This window comes from Mrakia frigida, assembly GCF_051309035.1.
Source record: "Mrakia frigida strain ATCC 22029 unplaced genomic scaffold BDY24scaffold_14, whole genome shotgun sequence".
NCBI classification, from domain to species: Eukaryota; Fungi; Basidiomycota; class Tremellomycetes; order Cystofilobasidiales; family Mrakiaceae; genus Mrakia; species Mrakia frigida.
In genome coordinates this window covers 642,528-666,774 of record NW_027481267.1, presented here as the reverse complement: position 1 = coordinate 666,774, position 24,247 = coordinate 642,528, and the positions used below count along the sequence as shown (strand labels likewise).

At 54.8% G+C, this 24,247-nt stretch overlaps 7 protein-coding genes across 7 annotated transcripts; 4 read left to right on the top strand and 3 right to left on the bottom strand.

The window, feature by feature from the left end:
- Window positions 1–575: 575 nt before the first annotated feature.
- CDC10 (septin CDC10) lies at window positions 576–2,754 on the top strand. Its single transcript, XM_076640374.1, has 9 exons — window positions 576–655; window positions 779–844; window positions 950–1,078; window positions 1,178–1,407; window positions 1,529–1,636; window positions 1,754–1,849; window positions 1,977–2,125; window positions 2,222–2,288; window positions 2,379–2,754. The coding sequence occupies exons 1-9, from the start codon at window positions 610–612 to the stop codon at window positions 2,439–2,441; spliced, it is 954 nt and encodes a 317-aa protein (XP_076497068.1). The 5' UTR covers window positions 576–609; the 3' UTR covers window positions 2,442–2,754.
- Window positions 2,755–2,850: 96 nt separating this feature from the next.
- Window positions 2,851–4,696, bottom strand: BDY24DRAFT_388511 (uncharacterized protein). The gene is made up of 13 exons (XM_076640373.1): window positions 4,494–4,696; window positions 4,409–4,430; window positions 4,207–4,332; window positions 3,991–4,141; window positions 3,881–3,918; window positions 3,796–3,810; window positions 3,647–3,727; window positions 3,557–3,565; window positions 3,434–3,487; window positions 3,279–3,360; window positions 3,115–3,207; window positions 2,967–3,036; window positions 2,851–2,885 (listed from the first exon to the last, which is right to left on the bottom strand). The coding sequence occupies exons 1-11, from the start codon at window positions 4,678–4,680 to the stop codon at window positions 3,121–3,123; spliced, it is 852 nt and encodes a 283-aa protein (XP_076497067.1). The 5' UTR covers window positions 4,681–4,696; the 3' UTR covers window positions 2,851–2,885; window positions 2,967–3,036; window positions 3,115–3,120.
- Window positions 4,697–5,278: 582 nt separating this feature from the next.
- Window positions 5,279–11,475, bottom strand: BDY24DRAFT_351224 (uncharacterized protein). The gene is made up of 8 exons (XM_076637714.1): window positions 10,994–11,475; window positions 9,099–10,855; window positions 6,945–9,012; window positions 6,773–6,870; window positions 6,443–6,705; window positions 6,075–6,362; window positions 5,836–5,991; window positions 5,279–5,736 (listed from the first exon to the last, which is right to left on the bottom strand). Exons 1-8 carry the CDS (start codon window positions 11,315–11,317, stop codon window positions 5,639–5,641), a joined length of 5,052 nt encoding a protein of 1,683 aa, XP_076497066.1. The 5' UTR covers window positions 11,318–11,475; the 3' UTR covers window positions 5,279–5,638.
- Window positions 11,476–12,439: 964 nt separating this feature from the next.
- TIM54 (Tim22-complex subunit TIM54) lies at window positions 12,440–14,285 on the top strand. The gene is made up of 3 exons (XM_076640372.1): window positions 12,440–12,847; window positions 12,975–13,860; window positions 13,949–14,285. The coding sequence occupies exons 1-3, from the start codon at window positions 12,734–12,736 to the stop codon at window positions 14,188–14,190; spliced, it is 1,242 nt and encodes a 413-aa protein (XP_076497065.1). The 5' UTR covers window positions 12,440–12,733; the 3' UTR covers window positions 14,191–14,285.
- BDY24DRAFT_388504 (adaptin-ear-binding coat-associated family protein) lies at window positions 14,160–16,048 on the top strand. Its single transcript, XM_076640371.1, has 5 exons — window positions 14,160–14,621; window positions 14,776–14,903; window positions 15,362–15,501; window positions 15,641–15,675; window positions 15,779–16,048. Exons 1-5 carry the CDS (start codon window positions 14,549–14,551, stop codon window positions 16,036–16,038), a joined length of 636 nt encoding a protein of 211 aa, XP_076497064.1. The 5' UTR covers window positions 14,160–14,548; the 3' UTR covers window positions 16,039–16,048.
- Window positions 16,049–18,370: 2,322 nt separating this feature from the next.
- BDY24DRAFT_388499 (sumo domain-containing protein) lies at window positions 18,371–20,227 on the bottom strand. The gene is given in 7 exon segments (XM_076640370.1): window positions 18,371–18,454; window positions 18,556–18,633; window positions 18,799–18,804; window positions 18,819–18,990; window positions 19,060–19,337; window positions 19,394–19,493; window positions 19,625–20,227. The coding sequence occupies 7 exon segments, from the start codon at window positions 19,785–19,787 to the stop codon at window positions 18,442–18,444; spliced, it is 810 nt and encodes a 269-aa protein (XP_076497063.1). The 5' UTR covers window positions 19,788–20,227; the 3' UTR covers window positions 18,371–18,441.
- Window positions 20,228–22,475: 2,248 nt separating this feature from the next.
- Window positions 22,476–24,242, top strand: BDY24DRAFT_388493 (uncharacterized protein). Its single transcript, XM_076640369.1, has one exon. The coding sequence runs from the start codon at window positions 22,566–22,568 to the stop codon at window positions 23,919–23,921; it is 1,356 nt and encodes a 451-aa protein (XP_076497062.1). The 5' UTR covers window positions 22,476–22,565; the 3' UTR covers window positions 23,922–24,242.
- Window positions 24,243–24,247: the final 5 nt, after the last annotated feature.

Genomic DNA, 24,247 nt, shown 5'->3' with positions numbered 1-24,247 from the left:
GGTGACGATTTATGGATGTACTCTGGGAGGTGGTCGCTCGCAAAGGAGGTCTTCAGAGACGAAGAAGTCAGGATGGATCGCAGAAAGGGAGACGGAGAAGAAGAACGAACGTAGATGATGATTAACGTGGAGATATGTTCGGCGGACAGGAAGCTGTTAAGCTGAGGGAAGAAGAAGGCGAAGGGAAGAGCGGATGGTCTCGATCAGCGGTCTTCTTCGATGAAGTGTAGCAAAGAAGGGACACGTTGCTTACCTTGGAGAGAGTCTCAGCGTCTTCGAGGTGATGCTCGAGCGGTAGTAGAAAGAGGGGAGTCATCTCCTCCAACTTCGAAGCGACGTCCATGTTTGAGAGTGAGGCGAGGTGGGAGGGAAGGAGGGAGGAGTGAAGGACGAGAGAGGGCGGCTGAGAGCGAGGAATGAGGATTTTTGACGACGAACGAGAAGCCCAGATGCTGAAAGGGATGGAGAGCTCGAGGAAGGTAGAGCCAGAAAGTCTTGAAAACGATGCTGGTCGTCGAGAGGGAAGAAGAGAGGAGGAACGGTCGGTTCGAAAGGTCGAGCTCGTCGAGATGAAGCCCTCGACTTCCATCTCTCCCTTCCCTTCCCAAAATGAGCGTTCAGGAGATTCTCGCTAGCAGCTACGTCGGTTTCGATAGTAAGTACCTCCCATCTATACTCACGAAGTCATCGAGGCTAGTAGCTCGAAGGAAGTCGACTCTCTCTTCTATCACGCTCACACCTCCTCTCCCCACCTTCCCTCCCTCCCTGTCTTCTTCAGCCATCACCCAGCAGATTGAGCACAAGCTTTTGAAGCGTGGTTTCCAGTTCAACGTTATCGTAGTCGGTCAGTCTTCCTTTCACTCGTCTTCGTTGTATCCAGCTCGAGAGAGAGATGAGATTCAAAGACGGACGAGCTCATCTCCTTCCTTCCTCCCCTTCCTCTCCTCAGGTCAAACTGGACTCGGAAAGTCGACCCTCATCAACACTCTCTTCGCTTCTCATCTCGTAGACTCCAAGGGACGACTCGAGGCTGAAGAACCTGTCAGGAGCACGACAGAAATTCTCGAAAACAGTCACAGTACGTCCTGCTTCCTCGCCAGCTCAGTCTCTCTCCCTCTGAGCTCGTTCCTCCTCTCCCTCTCAAGCTCACTCCCTCCTTCCTTCCTCTCTGCGACAGTCATCACTGAGAACGGAGTCAAGCTCAGACTCAACATCGTCGATACTCCAGGTTACGGTGATCTCATCAACAACGAGGGATGCTGGGAACCCATCATCAAGTGCATCAAGGACCGTCACTCGGCCTACCTCAGGAAGGAGTTGACGGCCATGAGGGAGAAGTACATTCAGGACACGAGGATCCACTGCTGTCTCTTCTTCATTAACCCTACTGGACACTCGTTGAAGCCCGTGGGTCGTCTCGAGCTTGCGTTGAAGGAGGAAAGGGAAGGAGTGAGAGCTGAAGGGGTGAACGAGCTGGAAGCTGATCTCTCTCTCGCTCCCTCTTTTGTTCTGCATTCTCGCTGTATAGATCGACGTCATCGTCATGAAGAAGCTCTCAGAGGTTGTCAACGTCGTGCCAGTGATCGCCAAATCGGACTCGTTGACTCTGGAGGAGAGGGCTGCGTTCAAGGAGAGGGTGAGCTTCGTCCTTTCCTTCCCTTTCGTTTCAATCTCCTCTCTTCTCTCTTCCAGACTTCTTAGAAGCTGACCGCTGACCCACGTCTCTCCCCTTCTCTTCCTATCGTTCTTCAAGATCCGAGCCGAGCTCGCCTACCACCAGATTCGACTCTACCCCATCGACACCGACGAGCACGACGAGGAGGAGCAGGCTCTCAACGCCCGAATTCGTGTACGTCTCTCTTCTCCCCTTCTCTCGAGACTGCCCTTCTCGCGTCAATGTCACCTCGTCTTTCTTCCGACGCTCGATCTGAATTCTGAATCTTCTCTACTTTTCGCTGCCTCTTCGGCTCTCACAGGAGATGATCCCCTTCGCCGTCGTCGGATCGCAAACCAACGTGATCATCGACGGAAAGCCCGTTCGAGGAAGGAAGAACAGATACGGAGTCGTCAACGTGGAGGATGAGAGGCACTGCGAGTTCGTTTACCTGAGGAACTTCTTGACCAGGTGAGTCTGATCACGTCTCGTCCCTTTCTGTCGACTCTTCCGACGTTCGACGCGTTTGCTGACTCTTCTTTCCGATTTGGCTTCCTCTACGATCAGGACCCATCTCCAAGACCTCATCGAATCTACGGCGCTGAACCACTACGAGGCGTTCAGGTCCAAGCAGGTTCGTCTCTCCTCCTCCTGATCGAACGCGTCGTCGTTCCTCACGCTCGAACTGACCTCCCCTCCCCGCCTTGTTTCCCGCCATCTACAGCTCTTGGCCCTCAAGGAGTCCTCCTCAGGAAAGGTCCAGTCTCCCGTTCAGAATGGAGCCTAAGACCCCACTCTTCATGTTCTTCCCTCCATCGCCCCGCTCGGATCCGCCTCGCTTTGCTTCTTTCCTACCTCACATTGACCCCCTACTTTACCGTCGCATCTTTCTACTTTTCACTTCTTTCCTCTCGCACGATCTCTCTCTCTTTCTTTTCTTCGTCCTCGTCCCCAGATACCACCGTCGCGTCTCTAGTTTTCTTTCGGGCTTGCTTCCTCCTCTTTCGCTTTACCCTCGCTTCCGAGCCCTAGATGGCTCGGATTGGCCTTCTTTTCTTTCCTTTTCTCTTTACGCCACACTTACGAGGTTGTTTTTCTTGGCTTTCAGTGAGGAGATGTCCTCGGTACTCACCCGACGGAGACGTCGCTGAGAGGCATAAAACCGAGACGAAACCAAACACAGACTAAGCGAGAGTGACCTTGGAAGACCTGCTTTCGTCGATGGAGTCAACTGACGAGCGTGAATCAAGGAAAGAGGGAGAGAGAGGTCAGCGAAACGAAACGCGTCTCGTTCCCGATCGTTTCGACTCACTCTTCGTCAAGATGTCGTCCGATCTAACAGCGAGAGAGCTGATACAGTACCGAAGCTATTTTTTTTCGATCTGGGAATACAGAAGATAGAGATCTTGGGGATAGTCAGAAAATGAAAGGACTACACGACGCGAGACAAGCTGACTGGCCTAGGTTCAGAGGTTCTCAGAGTTAGCATAAAGCACTCCGAGATCGGTGATTCCTCCCTCAGAGTCCATCAGAGCGTTGGCGATCGTGGAAGCCTGAGAAGCGACGGAAGGTGAGAAGGACGGAGACGAAAAACGACGTCCTCGAAGAGACTGAAAGGACTGACGGGCAGATTTGGCATTGCTCCGAACTCGGAGAAACGAGTGACTTCAGGTCGTCCAATCATCCACGTGGTAGTTCCGGTGAAGCTACGGGGTGGAGGGGAAGGTCAGAAAAGGGCAGACAAGAGAAGGAAAGACGAAGAGGGATGATGAATCTCACAAGTCGCCCTCGATGTACTCCTTGGTGCATTCAGCTTCTCCTGATTGAGCCGAGCTGAAGAAGGAGAGGAGGCTTAGCTCCTTGAACATGATCTGTACGAAAAAAAAGCGAAAGGGTACTCACCAGGCGTACCTAAGAAAGACGGAAGAAAGGTCGGCGACGCGTCAGGTTCGACTCATCGATGAGGACTAAAAGGATTGAGTTCAGACTCACTCGGTGACCCAAATGGGTTTCTGGAAAGTCTGATACATGTCGAGGATGTAGGCCTGGAAGTCGAGGTGGTTGGTTCCGTACCTGGGGTGGATCAAGAAGAGGAGTCAACAGAGGAAAGAAAATCGTCGCCGTCAACGACGAGGGCTCACCAGTGGAGAGCGATGCTGTGTTCGAAAGCGAAAGTAGGAGGGTCAGCTGAGCAGTCATAATGACGTTTCACCAGAGGTCGCTCACAAGTCTGGTTTGTTTTCAGGACAGGTAGCGTCGAAATCCTGGGGAGACAAGATTCAGCGACGCGTCTCGAGCGCATTCTGACCGATTCAAGGACGAAAAAAGCCACTCACCAGTAGCCACTGCTTCCCTGAAGGCGAGTTATCCGGAGCAGCACTTCCTAGTTGAATCCTGGGAACAACAGTGCGAAGCTGCTCGAAGTGTTGCGTCCAGAGGTTGCAGCCCGATTCCGCGTTCATGTTCGACTGACCGGCGTTGTTGGGTCTGTGAACGAAGCGGTCGAAGTCTTCAGCAGGTTTTAGCGAGCTGTGAAGGAGAAGAAAACGTACTCGTTGACGAAGAGGGCATATTTGACGTCGAACTGGGTGTAGAACGGAAAAGCTCCCTGGAAATCTCCCAGCATGTCCCATCCCCACAAGATCGGAACGAATTCGAGATCCTCCATCCCTCCGGTCCTGTCGAAGTCAGGAGCAGTCGAAGGAAACCAGTCAGCGAGGGAGGGACGGACGTCGAAGAGAGAGGCAAGCTCACCACCACGCCGACCAGGTGTAATCTAAGAGAACGAACGCTGTATCAGTTCGGTTCGAAGGTCAGAAGGGGAGCGAAAGGGACGTACACCAGCTGTTTCCCATGTATCCAGCCCAGGTCTCAGGATGGTCTTCAGCCCAGTTGGGCCAGGCAAGCCCAGCTTTTCGAACCGTGGACGTCAAGGTTCTGCGAACGCAACGGCCGTTCGAGAGAGCGCTACCGAGAGCGAGGAGGAGAAAAGTAGAGGTGAACAGCAGCTTGGTAGGGGAGAACATGTCGAGAAGAAGATGGTGGTTGGGATCTGAAAGCCAAAAGCGAGTCGCTAACGCGGAGAGAAGAAGGGGAGAGAGTTTGAGACGACGCGTCAGAGGTTTCACTTTCGAGGAGAACGAGGAAGTAGAACCTCGAAGGTTGTTAGCTTAGCTTCGATCATGATGATAGCGGAAATTACAATGACTCGGGGTACTTGGAGCGAGGAAGCACGAGAAGCAAGGTGGCGAGCTCGACCCTTTCGACGCGCTCTACTTCCCTGAGGCTCGAGAAGACAGCTCATCGTCCCCGATCTCGTCAGCTACTCTGAATGGTGAGAAACACGTCTGCTGTAAAGCACGGGGGAAGAGAAAACTTGTGACTGCTTCAGGTGCAAGAAGAAGCAAAGGCGGCAGGAGCGACGGCCCGTCGTCTTTTTTTTTTGCTTCAGGGAGATGAAAACCGCTTGTTGAACTTACCGAAAGTCAGTAGTCTACAAGTGACTGTTCTGCATTACATCCTGATGATCCTCGAGTCGTCGAGTCGTCGATCCGGACGGAGAGACGAGTTCCGAGGCGACGCTTCTTCGCTCGACGCTTGCGTTTCCCTTCCCCGAACCAGTTTGCTCGAAGAAGGATTAGATAGCAATACAAGCACTGAGAGAAAAAGCTAGCCACCAGAAGTAAGTAGGACTGAACGGGAAGAAATCGAGAGGGAGAGAGGCAGCGAGAGGAGACAAACATAGGCGTGGAGAGTGGGGAGGGGGTGCGCTCCGAAGAGAACGATGCAAACGATTCTAGTGTGGGCTGAGAGAGAGAGAGAGAGGAGAAAATGCAGGGGTGGAAAAGAAAACGAAGCAAAAACAAGAGACGGCCGTGTAGGTAGCAGCGACATATCGAAGAAGAAGAAAGCCTAGGTATCAAGGAGAGTCCGAAGAGGGAACAAGACGAAAACGAAACGACGAGATGGAGAGAGAAACGAAGATCAAGCGGACGAGGACCAAGCCGAAGCGGGAGGAGAGATGATTCCAGCGTCGGCTTCGCCGAGAATGCTTCGGATTCGAGAGGTGACCGAGAGAGGGTCTTTAAGAAGGGGAGGGAGGGAGAGTGGTCAGCGACGACGCAACGAAGACGAGAGGAGGGATGAAAGAAGACTGAGGGAGAGAAGAAACAGATACTCACACATTCGACCTTCCATCATGTTGCAAAGATCGGCAGCCCGATCTCGGTTTCCAGCTCCGAGCTCGGCTCTGATCATGGCTTCGTAGGAAGAGGGTTGATGGTAGACCTTCCCGTCTTCCTTCGCCTCGCCTTCGTGACTGTGAGGAGCAGCGACACCTGACGAAAGGAAAGGAATGCAGAAGAAGTCAGTATAGATCTCTTGTCGAAAAGAAAGAGCGAGAAAGGAAAGAAAGACTCACCCATTCGAGGATTCTCCATCGCCTCGAACACCTCTCTTGCCTTCTCGATCTTCCCCTCCGCCGAGTAAGCCTTGATCAGGACGTTCTGGATGTAGGTCGTCGACGGGGTTCCAAACTCGTGCATCCTCTGGGTGTACGACTCGAAGAGATCGAACCTCTTGTGAACGAGGATGACGTTGAGGATCGCTTCCCAGCAGACGGCGTCGGGAAGGGTTCTCGAGCCGTCCTTCTTCGGAGGCTGGGAGGCGACGGCGATGGAGTCGAAGATCTGAAGAGCTTTCTCGAGGTCTGAAGTAGAAGAAGAAGGAAGAGGTCAGTCCCAGCGAAGAAAGGGAGCGAAGAAAGAAAGAAAGAAGAAGAAAACGAACCTCGAGCGACGGCACCGTGGCAGTTGATGAGAGTGGCGTAATGAAGTCCCTGAACGGTCGTCTCTCCCGAAGTCCTCTTCCTCAGGATCGAAAAGACCTTCTCCATAGCGTTGAGGTCGATAGGTTCGATGGTCCCGTAGGCGAGCATAAGGAGGTTGTAGGTGTGCGACGAGGGTTGGACTCCAGCGTTGACGAGTTCGTCGTAGTAGAAGAGGACTCGAGATCGATCGGGCTGGGCGGTGGTGTAGTACTGCATCATAGTGCTGAAGAAAGAAGAGAAAGATCAGTGAGGTTTCGAGGGGGAAGGCGAAGAAAAGAGAGAAGACGAACTTGTAAGGAGGGACTCGAGCTTTGAAGGTGGGCTGCTCAGTCATCTCGATGAAGAGTCTGCTGGCCGTATCGATGTCTCCGACTCGACAGCATCCGTTCTGAAGAAGGAAGAGGAAAGGAGGGAGTCAGCAAGGGGACCGAAGAGAAAGAGGAGATGCAACCGAACACTCACGATGACGGCTCCGTAGCTGACCGTGTTGGGCTTGATCTTTCCGTCCTGCATCGCGTAGAAGAGAGCGAGAGCCTCCTCTGCCTTCCTGGCCTTGGAAAGCGACGAGATGACGGTGTTGTAGAGGAAGAGGTGAGGCTTGGTTCCAACCGAGAGCGCTTCCTGGAAGAGCTCCCTCGCAATCGACGCGTCGTCCGTGGTGTCCTTCGCTCCGTTGATGATAGCAGCGTAGGCGTCAGGGGTAGGCTTCCCACCGTTCTGGATGATGTTGTGACGATGGAAGTTGGCTCGATCCATCTCTCCACAGTGAGCGAAGGCGACGATGGCGCTGGATTCGAGGCTGAACCAAGCCTTGAGGTCCTTCCTGTCCGTGGCGTAGAGGACGTTGTGAGCGAGTTCGAGGAGCTCGTTGACCTTGTCCATCTCCTTGAGTCGACCGAGAGCCGTGATGAGATGTCCGAGAACGCTGACGGAGGGAGTGTATCCTCGAGTGATTCCATCTTGGAGGACGGCGAACGACTGGAGAGGGCTGACCTTGCTGTCGGATCGGTGGTGGAGATCGACCAACTCGGAGAGGTTTGCGTCGAAGAGGAGTTTAGAGGAAAGGGTTGCTGGGACGTCGGAGGTAGGAACGGAGGTGGAGATAGAGGTTTGGGACTGTTCGTATTCCGAGGCGTCGAGGTTGGAGACGGCGGTGGACTCGTATTCCGACGAGGGAGGCAGAGGGTTCGAAGCCGACGCGTCCTGATCCGCTGGAGATTGTTCGACCGACGAGGCTGTTGCCTGTTGAGTGGGTTCCTCGTCGAATCCAGGCTCGACGACGGATCCGTTGGAGGGGACGAAGGAAGGGACGTCGGGGTTGAGGCGACTGAATCGACCGATCGAAGGACGAGGAACGGCTCCTGAGAGGTAGAGGACTTCCTCTCCGAGAGGTCGAAGAACCTCGATGGCGGTCTCGACTCCCTGGCAAGCGACGACTGCTCTAGCTCCGAAGGTCCAGTCGACGTTGAACCTGGCCTCCGTGGCGTGCTGAAGCTCGACGATATCGTGAACGAACGTCGCCGACGCGGCTGCGAGGTGAGCGGTTTCCGGATCCTTGAGGAGGTTGAGATCGTCGAGTCCAGCCGCGTGCATGATCATGGTGACGAAGTTGTTGTCGAGTTCGAGGAGCCTGAGATCTCCGTTGACCTCTCGCTTGGCCTGGAGGTAGAGATGGAGGATCCTGGGAGCGAGTTCGGAGGTGGTGAGGTCGGTTGGGACGTCGACGGCATCTGCGATCTTGACGAGGGTTGCTACGAGACGAAGACGTTCGACGATGGAGAGGTTGAGAGGGTTCTGAGTAGGAGTGGTGAGCCAGTGAACGACCGATTCGAAGAAGTAGGCGTGGAACTTGATGGCCGCCAGAGGATCCGTCTCGTTCTCCTGTCCTGATCGAAGCGCTCGACTGTAAACGTCCGGGATGGCTTCGCTCCTGTTCTGTTCGATGAGGAGCCGAAGAAGGGATCCAGCGATGGAGGGAGGGTAGAGGTATTTGGATCGCTCGTGCCTGTCGCATCGCTCGACGAAGTGGAAGATCCTGTCGAGGTGGTAGTTCTTCTGTTCCGGCGAGAGGGTAGGGTTCTCGGTGGCTGCGAGGTGAAGGTGGATGGCCTCGGCGAGTTCGACGGGTCGGAAGTGGTAGCCTTGAGGAGGATGAGCGGTGAATCGATCGAAGATGAGGTCGTACATGTCGTGATCTCGAATCCTCGAGGCGATGGAGAGGAGGGAGACGAAGGCGATGGGTTCGAGGGGAGGAAGACCGGTAGGAGCTGGGTGATCTCCTTCGGGAACGATCCTCTTGAACCAGCTGAGAGCCGAGTCGAGATCGTCCGTTTGGATGAAGCCTTGGATGACGGAGGTGAGGGTGGAGGCGTGGATGGCTGGCAGAGGGAGAAGACCAGGGACCGAAACGGCGGCTTCCGAGGGCGCGGTGAGGCTCTCGACGATCTCGACGGCTCGAAGAGGGTTCCCGTTCTTGAAGTAGGCGTCGACGAGGGAGTTCCAGACGAAGATTCGTTCCGAGTCGATGTGTCTGCAAGGTAGAGAGAAGGAGGAGGGAAGAGGGAGAAAAGTCAGAACCGACTTCACGCGTCGAGAATCGAAACGAACACCGCTCACCTCTCCCGACCCTCCCTAATCACAATCCCTCCATCCATCTCAGCCTCCTTGTACTCCTCAAACACATCCTCCGACGCATCCATCGCTCCCTGCCTTCCGTACACCTCAACCATCGACTGCCACGTCCTGAACGTCGTCCCGACCACTCCTCCCTCCTTCCCAACCTTCTCCTCGAGATCAACAAAGATCCTCAGCGCATCCTGAGCTCTCGCACTCTTGGCGCAAGCCTTGAGCAACGCGTCGTAGGCCTCGATGGGGAAAGGGTGGGTCGAAATGAGCCTGAACGACGACGCGGCGGTGAAGAGACTGATGGCCTGATCGAGGTTCCTCTCCTCCTTGAGCGATGTGAAGTCGGGAGTGTTGACGAAGGTGTGGAGAGAGGGGAGAGGGAGGAGGTTGGGTGGAGCTCGGAAGGATCGAGAGTGGGAGGCGAGGAGGGGGACTCGTCGAAGCTCCTTCTCGAACGCGAAGGCCTCCTGGATCTCGACCTCTCGTTCGCAGAGGACTCGGATGACGATGGAGTAGGTTTCGACGTCCGGAGCAACGTTCTTGGCGACCATTCCCGAGTAGACTTTGATGATTTCCGAGACGGGTGCTCCTGGAGGTCGGATCGAGCACATGGCACGGAGAGCGACGTTGTAGGTCTTGGTCGTCTGCTGAGGGAGTTGGATTCCGTTCTCCTCGACTCCCGAAGGAGCGAGATCGGTGTACTTGCTGACCTCTCGGAGGACGATGGAGACGTCTCGAGTTTGGAGGGCCCCTTCGAGGGAGGCTCGTCGTTCGGCGTCGAGGGAGTTGATGGGAGGGGAGGAGGAGGAGAGGGTGGTGGGTTCGGCGACGGGGAGAGCGACGAGATCCGAAGCGTTGACGGATCCGAGGGTATCGAAGTCGAAGTCGTCGTAGGTGAGAGACTCGGAGTCGAGATTCTGTTGCTCGACGGGTTCGGAGGCGGAGGAGAGGAGGAGTTCGTCGGAGGGTGGTGAGAGGATGGAGTCGAGAGAAGGGATGGAAGTAAAGGGGTTTTCGGAGGAGAACTCCTTTTTGGTGGGAGAACCTCGAGGAGAGAGGAGGAGGTGGTCGAGGGAAGGGTCCGATTCGGGTCGAGCGACGTTGACTTCCTCCGCGCTGCTTGCCGAGTAGCGTCTCGTCGACTGATGAGATATCGATCTCGCTGAGGATGGGAGGACCTCCTTTCCAAACGTGGACGACTTCGAAGAGGAGCTGGCGAGGAAGATCAACGGAGAAGGAGTGATGGATCTTCCTCGTTCTCTCTTCTCCATGCTCGACAGTCTCAACCTTCCTCTCTTGTCGACGACCCGATCCTCTGCCTCCTCCTCCGGGACGACCTCCTCCTTCGCTTCCACTGCCACTGCCTCCACCACCATCACAGCAGCCTCCTCCTGCTCCAATTCGAGCATCCTAGCAGCTTCGATCCTCCTAGCGTTCGAAATCTCTGCTTCCTGCTCGAGGAGCTCTTCCCTAGCAGCAGCCTTGGCCGCGAAAGCCAACCTCAACCTCCTCTGGACCTCTGGAAGCCTGATGGATTCTCGTCGAACGATCTTGAGCTGTTCGTCGTTCTGAGGTCGGAGGATGGATCGATCTGGTCGAGGATGAGGAGGAGGAGAGGGTTTGAGCTGTCGAACTCGAAGTCGATGGGAGGAGAGAGTCGTTTGGAGTTCGGCGTCGTCGTCGTCGAGGAGGGAGGTCGGATCGGTGGAAGCTGAAGGAGTGGATTGGATGAGAGCTCGAGCGTGGCCCTACAAAAGAAGAAGAAGAAGAAGGTATATATGTCAGCTTTTGAAGCTGTTAGGAGAACGAATCGAGTTCGAACGAAAAAGAAAAGAGAGAGGGAAGGAAGGAAAGAGGGAAAGTTGAGCTCGCACGACTCGACTCACGGTGTATCCTCCATAACTTCCCGCTCCAGCGTTCCTACTACCAGCTCCCGCTCCACCTCCCCCACCACTAGCAGGAGCCCAGTTCTCGAATCCTATTCCAGTTCCAGGCGAAGCTCCTCCTCCTGTCCTAGTAAGAGCTCCTCCACCGAGCAAGGCCGAGTTGTGAGTGAAGGGACCTCCTCCTCCTATGACATGAACCGAGGATCCTTGGGACGAGAAAGTAACACTCGGTTGAGCGGCACCTCCTGAGGATGGATTCAGAGATCGAGCGAAGGATTGAGTGAGAGTTCGGAGCGAGTGAGGGACTTTAGGGAGGATGAGCATCGGGAGGAGGAGGAAGAAGAGGTCGGTTCTAGACTCTCTCTAATGGTTGTTGTTGATGACTTGTAAACTGGTTGAAGCTACCAGAGCGGAGAGAAGGGAGAGGGGCGAAGAATGGTTGGCCCTTGAAGAGAGGTCCTTCGGAAAAAGGAGGAGTAGGCGATGGTTTGAAGAGAAGGAGAGAAACGGAGCTCGATGCAATTTCGATTCCCCTTCCGAAGAGGCCTCGCGTTGTTCCTTGCCGGGCGACTGGCTGGAGAAGATTAGCAGGTTTTTGGGTTCTCTTTCGAAACGGAGAGGCTCCACGGAAGATTTATTGACAGGGAAGAGATGAGAAAAAAGTTCATCAGAATCGCTTCCGGTCGTCAAGCTCGACACGCGTCGCTCATCGACCTGTTTCCCCTCCCCTCTCGTTCCCTGAGATGGCTCCCGAGCTGATCTGCCAAACAGAAACAGAGATCAGTACCTGAACGAGCCTACGAAAAAGTGGAAGATCGAAAAGCAAAACACACCTGGTTGTAGGCAGGCGGAGGCGCGAGGAACGACTTCAGCCCTCCGTTCCGTCTCCCGACCTAGTCTCTCCCTTTGCTTCCAGGCCTCTTTACCTACTTTCCTTGGGATCGCGGTCAAGTTCATAGTCAGAAAGAAGAGAGGGACAAGGGGTACGGGCCCAGCGAGCTCGAAAAGACAGCTGAAATGAAGAGGAAAAGTTGGGCGAGAACGACGCGTCGCAACGACCCTTTCTGGTCGCTCTGTGCACGACGGTCGAGGGTTGAGGTGGTACATGGTGAAGCTTCAAAAGTAGATGCGATTTGCTTGAAGGTTGTAGCTGAGAGATAGATCGATAAAGAGGGAGAGAGACGGAGGGAGAGGCGAGCTCGCACCGAGTCGAGGCTAGCGTTTCTTCAAGGGATTCGCCTCGTTTTTTTTTTTTCAGAGCCTTCTCCTGAAGAAACCGAGGAATCAGCGATGAGAAAGCCACGAAGGTTTTCGAACAACCTTCTTCTCGAGGTCGTGGTTGTCGCAGGAAAGAATGGAAACGGAATTTCAGCTTTCACGAGCTCGTCCTCCCTTCCGACTTTTGACCTCAACGTCGACCTTCCTCCCAAGATGGAGAACCCTCCCTCGACACCTCCTCCTCCTCCTCCTACACCAACAACAACACCCACACCTACTCCTCCTACTACCACTCCCATCGTCCCAGTAATCCCTCCTCCTACTCCCAAAGTCGCTCTTCCTCCCAAAGCACCCAACTACACCGGCATCCCATCCTTCTCGCTCCCTAAAAAACTTCCTTCCAAGAACTGGTTCATCTTTGCCGCCGTTGTTACGATCCCTACTTATCTCTGGTACGACGACCGACAGAAGGCGACGGCGTTGAAGCAGAAGTACCTCGATCGAGTCGCTCATCTCGGGAGGATGCCCATGGAAGGAGGAGCGTTGGGCAGGGTGAGGACGGCGCAGGTGTATGCTGCTAGATGGCCTGGAGAGGAAGATGGGAAGGCTGCGGCTTGGTGGAAGAGATATGTCAAGGTGGGTTCTTGTATAGAAGGAGAGGAGGAGAGGAGAGGAGAAGGGAGGAAGGAAGGAGGAGAAGGAGCTCGAGCTGACCTTTTTCTTTCCTTCTTTCTTTTCTTGCTCGTTCGTTCTCTTCTAATAGCCCTACTTGGTAGCAGCAGCCGTCGACTACTCTCTCCCTCTTCTTCCAACCTACTCCTCTCTCACCGACCTCGTCGCGAAGCAATACCACGACTTCCGACTCTCCTCCCTCTCCGCTCCTCCTCCTCGAGCGATGCACACCCTCCTCACTCCCGAAGAGAAACGAACCCAAGATCTCGAAGGTGGAATCATCCTCGTAGGACGAGCTTCCCTCAAGGAGTACATGGAGGGACTCAGACAAGGATGGAGGGAGCAGCCCAAGGACGAATCCAAGTGGCTCAACGAGTTGGACGATTCCATCTTTGACGATCCAGCGAAGAAGGATCTCCCAGCAGCTCCTACGCAGGAGGAGCTAGTAGCGACGGAGCCTAAAGTCAACCTCTTCCCTCTCACTCACCTCCCTCCTTCCAAAATGGCTCCCTCCTCCTCTCCTCCCACCGAACCCGCTCCCGCTCCCGCTCCCGTTCAACTCCCACCCACTCCCTCTACCCTCCCCGCCCACCCACCTCTCCTCCTGATCCCTTACCACCCCAACCTCGGCTTCACCTCCATCCCTCGGTCCATCTACCAATGGTTCAACACGACCGCTCAAGTCAAACTCGGAGGAGAAGCCGCTCTCGCTTTCATCCTCAACCAACCCTCCATCGAACACGACTTGACCGAAGCTCCTTCTACGCCGTTTACGCCTAGTACGGAAGTTAGGTTGGAAGGCGAGAGTTTGAGGCAAGGAGGAGGGTTGGTCGATTGGGATTTGGAGGTTGGGGAGGGGAGGTGTATGCCTAAGAACTTTGAAAAGGTTCCTGAGCAGGTGGAGGAGAGGATGAAGGCTTACTACAAGGCTTTGGAAGGAAGGGTGGCCAAGGCTTGGGAGATTAGGAATGGAAGACGTGAGTCCAGTTCCTTTGTTGTTGTTGTTTTGTCTCGTTCAAAGAAACGCGTCGCTCACTCCTCCCTTCCCTCGTTCGTTCAACCAAGCCTACACCGACGCCGAACTGAAACACACCCCACCGACGCTGGACGAGCTTAAAGAGGAACGGATCAAGAGGGAGCGACGAGCGAGGAAGGATCTCGAGGGGTACAGGATCCTGAGGAAGGGGAGCGGCGTGGCTTGGGACGAGGCTTTGGAGGGCAGGTTTGGGGTTTGGAAGTGGGATGAAGGGGCGGATAGTACGGCTGGTGGTGGAGCAGGAGGGGTGGGAGGGAGTGAGTTTGTGTGATCTGGGATGAGCGTGGTTGAACTTTGGGAGAGGAGAGAGAGAGAGAGAGAGGAAGGAAAAGGGACGGAGACGTTGTTGTTTCTTCCTTTGCTCTCTTCGTTCGTTCGTAAAAAAAACCTCTCATTTCAACTCTCGGTCGCTAGTAGTCCAATCCTCATCTTTCGTATGTATACGCCCCCGAAAAATAAAAATCATCTCGCAAACGGTCAGTTTTGATTCCGAGCCCTCCCTTGCCCAATCTCAATCTCGAAGCTCAGCTCGTCCCTCCCTTCCCTCTCCTTCCCTCCCATCTCCCATCCACCCATCCACCCCACCCACCCCTTTCCTCCCCTTCACTCTCTCCTCTTTCGCTCCAACCATGTCCGGCGTCAACCTCCTCGACACGGAAGACATCATCGAATCTATCCTCTTTATCTGCAGGGACGTTAAAGGTGAGCTCGCTCGCATCCTTCCCTTCCTTGCAGCCTCTGCTCTGCCCCTTGATCCCCTTTCTCTCTCTTCTAATCTTCCGAAAGAGACGAGTACTAAACTATCCTTATATCTCACTTATCCTTATCTCTTCCTCTTCCTCTATCGCTCGTGCAGTCTACAAGATCCCAACCCGGCCCTCCCTCGCTGGATGGAAGGCTGCTGAATGGGGGGAGCAGGCGTTCATGTGGTCCGGAAGGTTGAGGATAGTAGAGAGTGGAGGGTTGGCGGTGTTGAAACTCGAGGTGAGTGAGACGGGGAGCGAAGAGCGTTTGGAGGACGTGAGGCGAGGCGAGAGCTGGTGAGAGGAGGGAGGGAGGGATGGGACGAGGGGGTGTATGCGCTTTGGGGTTTGGGGCTGAAAAGGGAGAGAGGAGGAGGGTGTATGCGTTTATTGTGTTGGGATGGGAGAGAGGAGAGGAGAGGAGAAAGAGGGAGGAGGAAGGGCGATTAGGAGAGCTGGGAGGGAGGAAGGGGAACGAGCTCGTTGAGCTTCGACGACGACGACGATCTCCTTCCGAGAGGGAGCTTCGATTCGTTCCGCTGCTCCTCTTCAGCTCTATATACAGAGCTCTATCTCCCATCCTATCCCCTTTCCATATCCTCGGACTTTCAAACATCCCCGCCATCTCATCTCGTTCTCTCCTTCCATCCATCTCTCTCCCTCGAAACTGACGCTCCTCGTTCCATCGTTCCCTCCCAGGACCCCAACACCGGTGAACCCTTCGCCAACTGTCCCTACCCCCCTCCAGGCTCCTCGGTCGAACCCGTCCTGGACTCGTCGAGGTATTTTGTGCTCAGGATCGTCGATGAGCAAGGGAGGAAGGCGAGCGTTGGGATGGGGTGAGTGATCGTTTCCCTGAGCTTGTGAAGAGTAGGAGAGTCGGAGAATGCTCGAGCGAGAGCACGGAGAGCTGGGAGGTGATTGAATTCGAGCTGATTGTCGTTCTGGTCTCGCTTTGGGTTCGCTTGCGATGGGCAGATTCGACGAACGAGGCGACGCGTTCGATTTTAACGGTTCGTCCTTCCATCCCATCCCCATCCTCTCCTCCCTCCCTTCTCCCACCCATCTAACCCCCATCCCTTCTTCCCCTTCCCCTCCTCCTCGTCCCACTCACAGTCGCCCTCCAAGATCACCTCAAACGTCTCACCGCTCCTCCCTCCTCCAGCTCCTCCTCCAGCTCGTCCTCCTCCTCGAAACCAACCGAACCCAAACGGGATTTCAGCTTGAAGGAGGGACAGACGTTCTCGATTTCGATCCCGGGGGGTGGGAAGGTGAAGGAGAAGAAGAAGGTTGAGGGAGGAGCGGGAGCGGGAGCGGGAGGAGGAGGAGGGATGTTTATGCTGCCGCCGCCGCCGAGTGGGAAGAGGAGGGAATAGGGTTTGGCTGGTGAAGGGAGGAGGAAGGAGAAAGGGGATGAGATGTGGTTTGATGGGATTCGGGGGAGAGAGAGAGGGAGGGGAGAGGTGGGAGAGGAGAGGAGAGACGCGACCGACGAGAGTGAGACGAGATTGAGGCGAGCTCTGTTTGGGTATTCCGTCAAATCCCTACTCAGCCTCTTCAGTCCTTCTGTCCTCTCACCCCCCGAAAACCTAACGAAAGAAAAAAAAAAGTGCAAAAAAGTCGAGCGACCAATTCTGCCTCCGAAACCAATCCCTTCTCCTCTCTTTCCCTCCTCCCTCTTCCTCTTCTTTCCTCCAACCACCACCACCACCCACTCCCTTTTTTTTCCCCTCAAACTTCTTCGAAGCGCTCTTCCCTATGACCTCTGGATCGCGACCCTTCCTGCCCCTTTCCGCCTAAATGGAGGGAAGGGCAGGGAAGGGCTTTCGATCCGGGAGGAGCCAGGGATCGGCTCGCTCTGTCAGCTCGTTGGAGCTTCTTTAGAGGTTATAGATTCATCGGAACAGCTCTTCCCTGCATCCCTCCAACACAAGCACCTTCCCTCGCATCACTCTGAAGGGGGCATGCGAGAGAAGGGAGCAAGGAACGGGCGGAGCAGGGATCAGCTCCGACCTTTCGTTTTCTTCTTCTTCCACTCTCTCTTTCCTCTCTCCTCCTCCAACTTCTTTCCAAGGAGCTTCTCCTTCGCTCGTCGAACTGCTCTTCCCCTCGCGGCGCTCTGAACGAGAATTCGCGAAGGGAGGAGGCCATTTCAATGGGATCAGGGATTAGCTCAGCCGACTCGACCCAGCTCTTCTTCTTCCTCTCCTTTTTTTTTCTTCTTTTTTTCTGGTGGTTAAGGTGACCTCTACCCCGCTCGTTCTCACTCATCCTTCGAACCACCTTCTGTCATTCAGCCATCTGGGCTGCTAGATCGGGGACGGTGAAGTACGAGTTGAGGGAGCGAGTGAGACGCGCCCACTTCGAGCTTTCCTTTTCCTTCGTCTTTTCAGCTTCGTTTCAGTTCTTGATGGGCCTGCTCTCTCTGTCGAAGTCGTCTTGCAGACTCGCGCACTTCTCAATTTAGAGAGTTGAAGCCAGTGTTTTGACGACTGCTCAGAGACCAGGTCCTTTTGGGAGGGGTGCCGGGTGGAGAGGGGTCGGCTTTCGTGTCCTTTCTTTCGGTGGGTTTGACTCGCTCACCAGCCAATGAAGAGGATTCTGTACTCTAGAGTTGTCTCTATAGATAAGTGGGTGATATAGAGCGGGAATCGCTTTCTGGTTAGCTGATGGGACGGTTCAGAGAGGGAGAAAGCGAAATCATCTCCCTTCAGCCTCCTCCTTTGCTTCCTTCTTTTGTTTCTCCCTACTTCTTGATCCAGCCCTTTCTTTCTTGCCGACTGGTTCTTTGTTCTCTTCTCGATCCTCATCGATTGACCAGGCAGCTGCCAGAGAGAATCGCAATGAGCTTGGAAACGAAGCTCATCCCCTGATCGTTCGACCACTCAGATCTGCCTTTCTTTCCCGCTGAAAGAGATCCCGATCTGTGTGAGTGTTGATGTGGGAAGATGGACTCGTTCTGAACTCCAGGTCTGCTCGATCTCATTTTAGTTCGGTCGTTCGATCTCGACGCGTTTCTCACCTTCCGTTTTCTGCTCTCGCCTCGTTTGATCTTCTCGTTTGATGGCTTCAAGGCCTAGAAAATTCCAGTTAGGCATAAAGCTGATTATCCCGCTGATCTGTCGATCACCTCAGCGATTAGATCTTCGAGGAAAGCGTAAGGCAACGGGCGAACGAGGTACGACGCGTTCGGTTTCGTCTCGTTTGTCTCGCTTCCACTTTCATGACTCGAAATACCACACGTACTCGCACGGAGTCTTCTTTGTGTGTCATCTCCTCTGCCTGAAGTACTTCGTGTACGCGGGAGGCGTGGCGTCGCACAGAGCCAGCTCGACCGTCGACGCGCCGGTTTCGATCTTGTGTTCCTCTTTGATTCATCCTACTCGTCGGTTTTTACAGGTGCTTTCATCCCCAGCTCTTCCTTCCTTCCCAGATGCCAAAGAAGGGGATCTTCTAGGGCACTCTGGCTCGGTCGAAAGCCTGGTGGACGTCCATGTCTTTGCGGTTCTTTCTTTTTTTCCATTGTTGACCTCGAACATGTCTTCGCAGTCGTTGTTTCGTCTTTTTTTCGACGACGTCTTTCAGAACGAGCAGCTTTCGACTTCGATCTCGGTCTCGAAGCGAAGAGTCTCGTTTTGGCCTCGAAATCACGTCGTTCGTTGCGTCCTTTTCCTTACAGGTACTTTTCCCGGTTCGGACTCTCTGTTTGGCTGGGACTGGATGAAGCGGTAGCTACTAAGCCTCCTCCAGAGAATTAGTGGCCACCCATCAGGTCTCCGTCAAACATTCTGGCTAGAAGGAGAGATGAAAGTGCGAGGAACGAAAAGCGACGAGCCGAGTCAGTAACAGACGCATCGGATCGTTCAGATTTCGGTTCCATACCCCGAACACGCCTTTCGATCCCTTCCCTTGGGTTCTCTCCTCCAGTCTCTTCCCGTGATCTTCTAACAGAGATGCAGCTTGGAAGGACGCTGGAGAAGAACAAGGATCGTGCGACGCGACCAACGTGTGGGACGACGATCAGCTCCGTTATCGTTGTTGAAAACGATAGAGGAAAGTTACTTACAAGGCTATCAAGAAGAGAGAGACGACGGAGGCGGCGTCAGGGAGTGAAAAGAAGACGCGTCGTAAAATCGAAGGCTCAAACGACTCACCTTCCCAGTAGAGATACGCGACTTCCAAACCCACCTCAACGTTCCCATCACTCGGAAGACCACTCAACATCTTCATATCTCCATTCTTCTCCACTCTAGCTCTCCACAGAACCGACTGCCCTCCGTCGGGAAGAAGCTTCTCGTCGACTTGAGGGTAAACGGCGGAGAACGACCCTGGAAACGCAAGAGAGAGGTTCAGTGATAGACAGGAGGGGGAAGCAGTGATTTGAGATGTGAACTCACAATCTCGAGTGAGGGAAAGTCTACAAGCGACGTCCATGGGCTGAGGAGGGTAAACGTAGATGACAGGCTTTCCTCCCTTCTGTTCGACGTTTGCGTAGATATCGTCCCCGTCCTCGAGTCCCAAGTTAAAGAAAGTGTGCTCGTCGAGACAGAGATTCCCGTCGAAGAAGAACCTGTAGCCCTTGGGTGGAACACCTAGCTTGCTCGTGAAGGCGGCCTTGAGTTCACCGAGCGTCTGATGAGGGAGCACAGCGAACTTCATTCCCTCCTCGGCTCCGCTGAAGCAGAAAAACATCCCGTCAGCCCAAGCTCAGCACTTGAAATCAATACTCACTATTCAACGGTGACGGTGAGCAGGTCAAAATTGGGCTTGACGTTGCGCTTTGAGGAGGAGGACGAAGAAGAACGGAGGGAAGGGAAGGAGGGAACTGGGACTGAGGGAGGAGATAGCAGGAAGCAAGAGGTCGGACAGAGTCAGAATAAAGGTCGGTCGGTGAGTCCCTTTGACAAGGAGTCGAGGGGACCAGACAGAGAGAGACAAGAAGCGAAGGAACTTCGAGCTCACCTTTCTTCCCCTTCTTCGAAGCTGTAGGAGCCTTCTTCACCTGCTTCTCTTCAGCACACACATGCCCAGGCTCCTCCTGACTTCCCAAAGACTCTCCAGGGCCCAGTCCTACGTGTATCTCAGCGACTCTCGACGAAGCGAGAGGAGGTCGAGCATGATCCATCACGAGCCTCCAAACTTCTTCTTCGTCCGGTACCACGATACCTTCACGAGAGAACGAGATAGACGTATCGTCTGCATCTTTGAGGGAGGGCAGGTTGGCTTTGACGAAGTCGATAGCTTCCTGGGAACGAACGCGAAAGAGGAGTGAGGTGGGCGTTGAGAGGACTGGGGAGGAAGATGGGCTCAAAAAGGAAGGTCGAGCTCAACGACTCTCCTTCGAAGGGGCTTGATTCTAGTAGAGAGGATCGGTCGTCAAGCGAGGTTGCTGCTGAGGGAAGGTGAAGAGTGAAACCCAGAGAGAAAGAAATCCTGCTGAGAAGAAACAGGAGGTGATGTTGTATTTAGAAGGGTGAGCTCGGGCGTGGAACTTTCCTCGCGTCTTTCGGAGCTCAAAACAAAGCCAGAGACACTGATTTTTGTCGAGGGCTTAGCTGGGAGGGCATACATGCGGTTGGTGAAGGTTTTTGCCTGTTCTTCGCATCTTTTCACGTCCAAAGTCGAGACTGCGCGACCAAATCGACGCGTCTGGCACGCCTCTTCAAGTTTTCAGACCGCGTTTTCTCGCTGAAGATTTTCTCGTTTGTCTCGTGTGAGGTATGTACTCTTCTCTCTAACTCCCCAGTCTTCTCTCTACACCTTTTCCGCAAAGGAAGCTCGAAAAGAAGGGGAGACAGGACCCTCTTTTTTCTCAGAGACCTTTGGGCCACGCGTTTGGGACTTTCCCCTCCAACCTTCACGAGCTCGTGTTTTGCTTCGCCCCTCCCTCCCTCCTCCTTCTCTTCTCCCAATTCCCTGGCTAGCCCAGCACCACCACCTACCTTCTTCTCCTTCACCCTTTCCTCTTTCTCCTCCTCGACGTTCCCATCTGGATTCGCCTCTCTCTCTCTCTGTCTTCGCTCGCCCAACGGCCGACCTTCGCCGCCTCGTCCTTCCCACTTTTCACGTCCCTTCCATCCCTCGTTCGTCCTTTCTTTTCTCCCCTTTTTAAAGATGTCTAAGGCTCCTTCTAACTTGTACCTCTCTTCACTCTTTTATATAGTCCCCCTTCTTCGACCTCGTCTTACCAGCCTCGTCTCGTTCCAAAGGAACCCTCGATTGGACGCGCGTCAATCCCTCTTCCAGCCTCACCCTCCCTTCACTGAGCCATCTCAACTCCCTCTCCTCCAACTTCCAACTTCCACCGCCTTCAAGACTTTCCTCCAACCATGTTCCAAGACGCACCCATGTTCGCCGTCTCTCCATCTTACTCGCACGCTTCCTCGGGAAGCGACGACGACCACGCCGTCTTTTGTTTTTGCGGGAACGAGGTCGAGAAGGACGAGGATGGAGAAGTAGGCATTTACTGCTCAGTTCGTGAGTACCTGTCCTTCCCTTCCACGCGCTCTTCTCTACATGCCTCTGGTGGTCTGGATATCGCTCTGAGGATAGGTGGGAGCGAGGGACGAAGGAAGGAAGGGAAGGAAAAGGAAGGAGGAGCTCGGAAGGGCACGCGTGAAACCCGTGGAACGGAACGCGTCCTTTCCTCTTCTACCAGATACCTTCGCGAAGGTTTTTGGGCTCGAGTGGGTTCTGGTACAGGGTAGGTGTATACCTGAGGTCCACGCAGTGAGAAGGAAGGTCTTCCCTTCCTTCCAGCTTCGGGCCAAGGTCGTCGTTCCATCCGACCTCGCCGCTTCTCCTTCCCATCGACGGACGACTCCTCCTTCGACTTTCTTCTGATGTTGAAACGCGTTTAGCTGACTCGCCTCTTCTTTCTCTCCCACCTCTCTCAGCCTGTGCTCGTCAAGACGCTCTCTCCTCCCTCACCTCTCACCCAGCACCTCCTCCCACTCCCTCCTCCGCCTCCCAATCACGTACCACCTCGAACGCGTCCTCCCTTCGACTGCCTCAACCCTTAGGCCAACTCCCTTCCTCCCTCTCCAACTCCACTCTCCGGCCAGCACTCGACAGTCTCTCCCTTCACTCCTCCAACTCCTCCAAAACCGTGTCGGCAGGTCTCCTCGCTCCCTCCCTCTTCGCCGAACAACCTCTCAACGGGTCCAGCAAGAACTCTTCGTACGAGAACCTTTCGAGAGCGACGGACGAGAACTCTCCCGCTGAGGATGGAGAAGGAGAGGAGGAGGTTGATTGGCAGGCGTCGCACTATCGGAGGATGGAGAGGGAGAGGCTGGTGATGCTCGAGAAGAGGAGGAGAGATCGGGAGGCGAGGAAGCTGGCTTCTTCGAACGCTAAGGCGTTGGCGGACCTCAAGGCTCAGTACCTCGAGCAGCAGCACAACCAGCAGCTAGATCGAGGACTCGGAGGATTGTCGTCGTCGTCGTCTCAACATCGTCAACAACCTTCGACGTCGTCCATCGAGAGCTACTACGCCGGAGGAGACGCTTCTTCCTCTTCCCTCTCTCGCTCTACCACTTCCTGCTCAGCATCCTCCTCCACCTCTTCCAACCGATTCATCTCCACTCATCCTTCGAGATCTCGGACGCCAGATCTTCTCCCATCGGGAGGAGGTCAACACGGACGAAACGAGTCGCTCGCCTCCACCATCTCGACGCGCTCGTCAGCTAGCGGGAGCGGATGGGGATGGAATTCTCGGTTGGGATGGGGAGGAGAGATTGGAGGTAGCGCCGGTGCTGGAGGAGCCAACGGAGGAGATGTTATCGAGGAGGAGGAGGAGGACGAAGAGGAGGAAGTCGAGAGGATTCGAGTGCCGCTGAGATCTGGGAAGGGTGGGAAGGGCAAGGAGAGAGAGGAATGGGGAGCTGGAGGGGATGGAAAGGGAATGAGGATGAGCGACGTTCTCAACGAGATCCTCGAGATGGAGAAGGGGTTCGTCGTGGGAGGGCTGGGGTCGCCTCCTCGTGTCGCTGGAGCTGGAGGAGCTCGGGATACTTGGATGGGAACCCCACCGAGGATAGGAGGAGCAGCATCACATCGAGGAAGCTCAACTCCCACTGGGAGGAAGCTGGGGTTGGGGTTGGGAGCAATGGGAGAGCCTAGGACGCCGAGCAGGAAACCAACGCTTCAGGACACGACCAACCTCGGATCCATCCCCTTCCCTTCGCACATCTCCAAAGGAATCAAACGATCTCACGCTCAAACTCCTCCCTCTCCTCCTTCCAACTCTCACTACAACTCTCACGGTCGACCCATGTCTCGCAGGACGAGCTTCAGCACCGCCCACCACCGTCGAACCATCTCCTCCCCTTCCTCCTCGTCCAAGAAGCACCATCAACGCGCCGCTCTCTCCCTTCCTTTCAACATCGAGGAGGACGACGGACACCCTCCCTCTCAGCGACGACAACGTCGTTCAGGATCTCCCGTCCCTCCTCCTTCCGCCGTGATCCAATCCCGACCCAGGACCCTCGTCTACAGCCCGAACTCCAACGGAGGAGGATTCGGAGGATCCCAGAGAAGTCTTTCGGCTTCTTCGATCATGGACGACTTCGAAGTCACTCAGCAGTGGTCGAACGAAGGAGGACGACCGGACTCTCCTCCTCTTCTCCCTCCCTCTCGAGGACGGATCCCAACCTCCCCTTCCAGCTCCTTCACCGGTTCCGGATCCTCCAGCTTCGCCTTCCCTCCCATCTCGACCTCCTCGACTTCTCGTCACCCAACCTCAGCTTCTCTCCTCGTTCTTCTCGATCACTCCCCTCCTCTCCCACCACCCTCGTCCGCCTTCCCTCGCTCGGAATCCATGACCTCAAGTCAGACCACGTCCATCTACTCCCCTACTTCCCCAACGCTTGGTGTCACAACCTCCTTCTTCCACGACTCGGTCGAAACAACCTTCGCTCGACCCGACGCTCCCGCTCTCGCTCCTCCTCTCTTCCCTTGCTCTCCGACTCCCGGAACGCCCGAGATGGTTCGAATGCCGGAAAGGAGCGGACAGAGACTTCGAGCGTTGATGATTGCTAGTCAGGAGATGGAAGGCGGAGAGCTGGATTGGAGGATGGGCGGAGACGAGGAAGGGGAGACGACGCCGACGGTCGGATGGGGAGAGATCGAGATGGGCATGGAGGTGGATGCTGCTGTCGAGGAGGAGAAGACGGAGGCGAAGGTCGAGGAGGTGAAGAAGGGCAAGTTGGGGTGGATGCCTACTTGGGCGGAGGCGGAGGGGTTCACGGAGGAGAACTAAAGGAGGGGGGGTTGGGTCGAGTCGCGTCGCGACTGTTGTTTCGTTTTCGATTTCCTGGACATTTTCTCTTGTCTCGTTTTGCATTTGTTTATAGTTCGTTCTTTCAAATTCTCTCTTCTTCCTTTCCTTCCTTGGGCTCCTGGTTCTCTCATCACATCAATCACATCGTATCGTTCTACCTCCTTTCGTCTTTTCGCTCGCTCGAAGCGCGTCTCCGTCTCCGTCTCCCTTGTCTGTTTCTCTTCCACTTCTACTGTCTGTTCCACTAGCTCGCTCTCTTACATACAAGCACTTGTCTGGTTCTCATTTCTTTTCGCTAGACTATC